The 2,320-nt window shown below is 37.6% G+C and overlaps 1 protein-coding gene across 1 annotated transcript in view; it reads right to left on the bottom strand.

The window, feature by feature from the left end:
• Positions 1-2,320, bottom strand: part of cdh15 (cadherin 15, type 1, M-cadherin (myotubule)) — a gene marked incomplete in the record, with an annotated part of 59,456 nt that overhangs the window by 9,133 nt on the left and 48,003 nt on the right. The window contains 1 exon segment of the mRNA XM_014002982.1: positions 1,792-1,953. Coding sequence (XP_013858436.1) covers positions 1,792-1,953 — 162 coding nt within the window.

Raw genomic sequence — 2,320 nt, 5'->3', positions numbered from 1 at the left:
CACACACACACACACACACACACACACACACACACACACACACACACAGATCCAATAAATGATTCATGTTTATGTGCTGAAATCATGAGATTAGTTTTCAAACTTTAAAATCCGACTTTAGTTTTATAAAGTAACTCAACATGTTCTGTCAGAAAGAAAAATGCAGCGCGTTCATTCAGGAAACATTCTGACGTTTCTCCCAAGACGCCCATAAAAACCTTGAAGGATTGACTTCTGGCCGTGTCTGACTGAGTGATACGTCATCTGAGGCAGAAACGTTAACATGTGCTGCAGTCGTTCTTCAACCACGACTTACGGTGAAGCTGCGGTGCTTCTCTCGGTCCAGAGGCTGCTTGCTCCTGATCACTCCAGCCTTGTCGTCGATCTCAAACAGGTTCTTGGGCTCCTGGTCCACCCCGGGCCCCTCTAACTTGTAGATCACCTCACCTGAGAAGATTTTGTCTGATTTGATCTGAGCAGAAAAACAAGGAAAAGGTTGCTCGGGATCAAATTATCTATGAAAATATGAAGTTAAGGCTATGAAACAGCTTTAAAGTCCACCAAAAACTGCCGGTCCACAACAGTTTTAATAAAATATGATGTACTTTAACGCTACATAGCTTGGGTTACACAGTCATTGTCTTATTAAAATTTTAAATAAATAAAAATCTAGTAAAAACCAAACAGATTCACTTTCAACATCTGGACCTTATGGCTCCACGTGTGTAATTACTGCGGATGGTCGAAGTAAATTTAACTTTGCCAAATTAAAATGAGTGAAATGTCCTGGTTTTATAGGAAGACCTCACTTAAATAAGAAATCAAGTTTTCATTTTTGTAAGTTTAAGACTTTATAATCCAGTTTTCCTAACTGATTTGATGAGACAATAATATGTTGTTCATGAGAATAAAAGTTTTTGTGAAGAAAAGTCCAAAAGTAATATATGTAATTTTTCACATTTTTGTATTAACAAACAGGGGTGGAGCTAGGCTTTTTTGCATGGGGTGCCACAGGGGTGGCCAAGGTGGTTTTAAGGGGGGCACATACAAAATAAATAAAACTACTCTAGATTTGAAAATTCAAGATGTCTTCCACAACTAACTTCAACCAGCTCTAATTTATCTGTTTTAAGAGATATTGAGCTAAAATTTTGGGTGTAATTCTTACATCAAAATGTAAGAATTGTAAAAAAAATACAATAGTCCCAACTAAGATAACTGCTAAGACTAATGCTAATTTCAAACACACAGTTGAAAATTAGCATAGTAGTAGCCAAGAAATAATCTTTACAAAATCTGATTTCAAATTCAAAATACAAGATGGCTGTCAAAGCTATTTTCAAATGGCTACAACCCAGTCATTTTTATAAAAACTGAGCTGAAATTTGGTGTGAGCATTATTCCCATAACGTACCCATGTTAGCAAAAAATGTTTCCTATTGTATGCCCATCTTTAAATTGCCACGTGCAAACACCACCACACTTGTCAATCATTTGGGGGTGGCCAGTCAGGTGCTAGGGGAAAGTGCCACCAGGGTCACTCCTCTGGCTCCGCCCCTGTTTTAAAAATTGTTACTTTTATAAACTATCATGTTTAGGTTAATGACCTCTAAGTTGTTGTAATAGTTAAAATCTTTGTTTCTTTGTATCTGATTATATGTGACTTTAAAACCCACTCATCGTGCATGTTTATTATAAATTTCATCTGCTCATTTTGTTTTTATTCTGTCATGGTTTTGTTTTATTGCACAATGAAACTAAACTAAACCTCAGAAAGTCATCATTTTTTACCTGGACGAGGTCCTCGGGGACCTGTTTGCTGTTTTCTGACACTCTGATCTGAGGGATAATCCAGTCTCTCTTCACTCTGACGCTGTCTTTTCTCTGACTTATCCAYGGGTAAAGAGTCTGAGGGTGCTTCTCTGCTTCGTTTTGTTCTGCAAAGCTCAGGACCTGAAAGAAAAAAAAAGGTTGACAGTAAGTTAGATCACATAAAATATTTGTTATAAACCCCAGAGAGCCACGATCACGGAAGACAAACATTATACCYTTACATCTATTTGCAGCTGTTTAACATCCCTCAAAGCTTTAATGCTCCAGCGGCCTGATGGGATGGCTGTATGCTAACGGTTGAGCGGATGCAAACGGTACTGTGGGGGTCCGGAGCAGAGCAGACAGATTCAGGTTTCACTGTGTGTCTGATGTGTTTGATTTGGACACACATTCATCTCAGGATGAGGAAACATATATATGGAGCTAATTTTGGGTCATAAAATCTGTTAAAAACATATTTTTGAAACAAAAAACAAATAAAATAAAA

Source organism: Austrofundulus limnaeus, unplaced genomic scaffold (genome assembly GCF_001266775.1).
Source record: "Austrofundulus limnaeus strain Quisiro unplaced genomic scaffold, Austrofundulus_limnaeus-1.0 Scaffold16, whole genome shotgun sequence".
Classification (NCBI taxonomy): Eukaryota; Metazoa; Chordata; class Actinopteri; order Cyprinodontiformes; family Rivulidae; genus Austrofundulus; species Austrofundulus limnaeus.
This window is presented reverse-complemented; position numbering and strand designations above follow the sequence as displayed.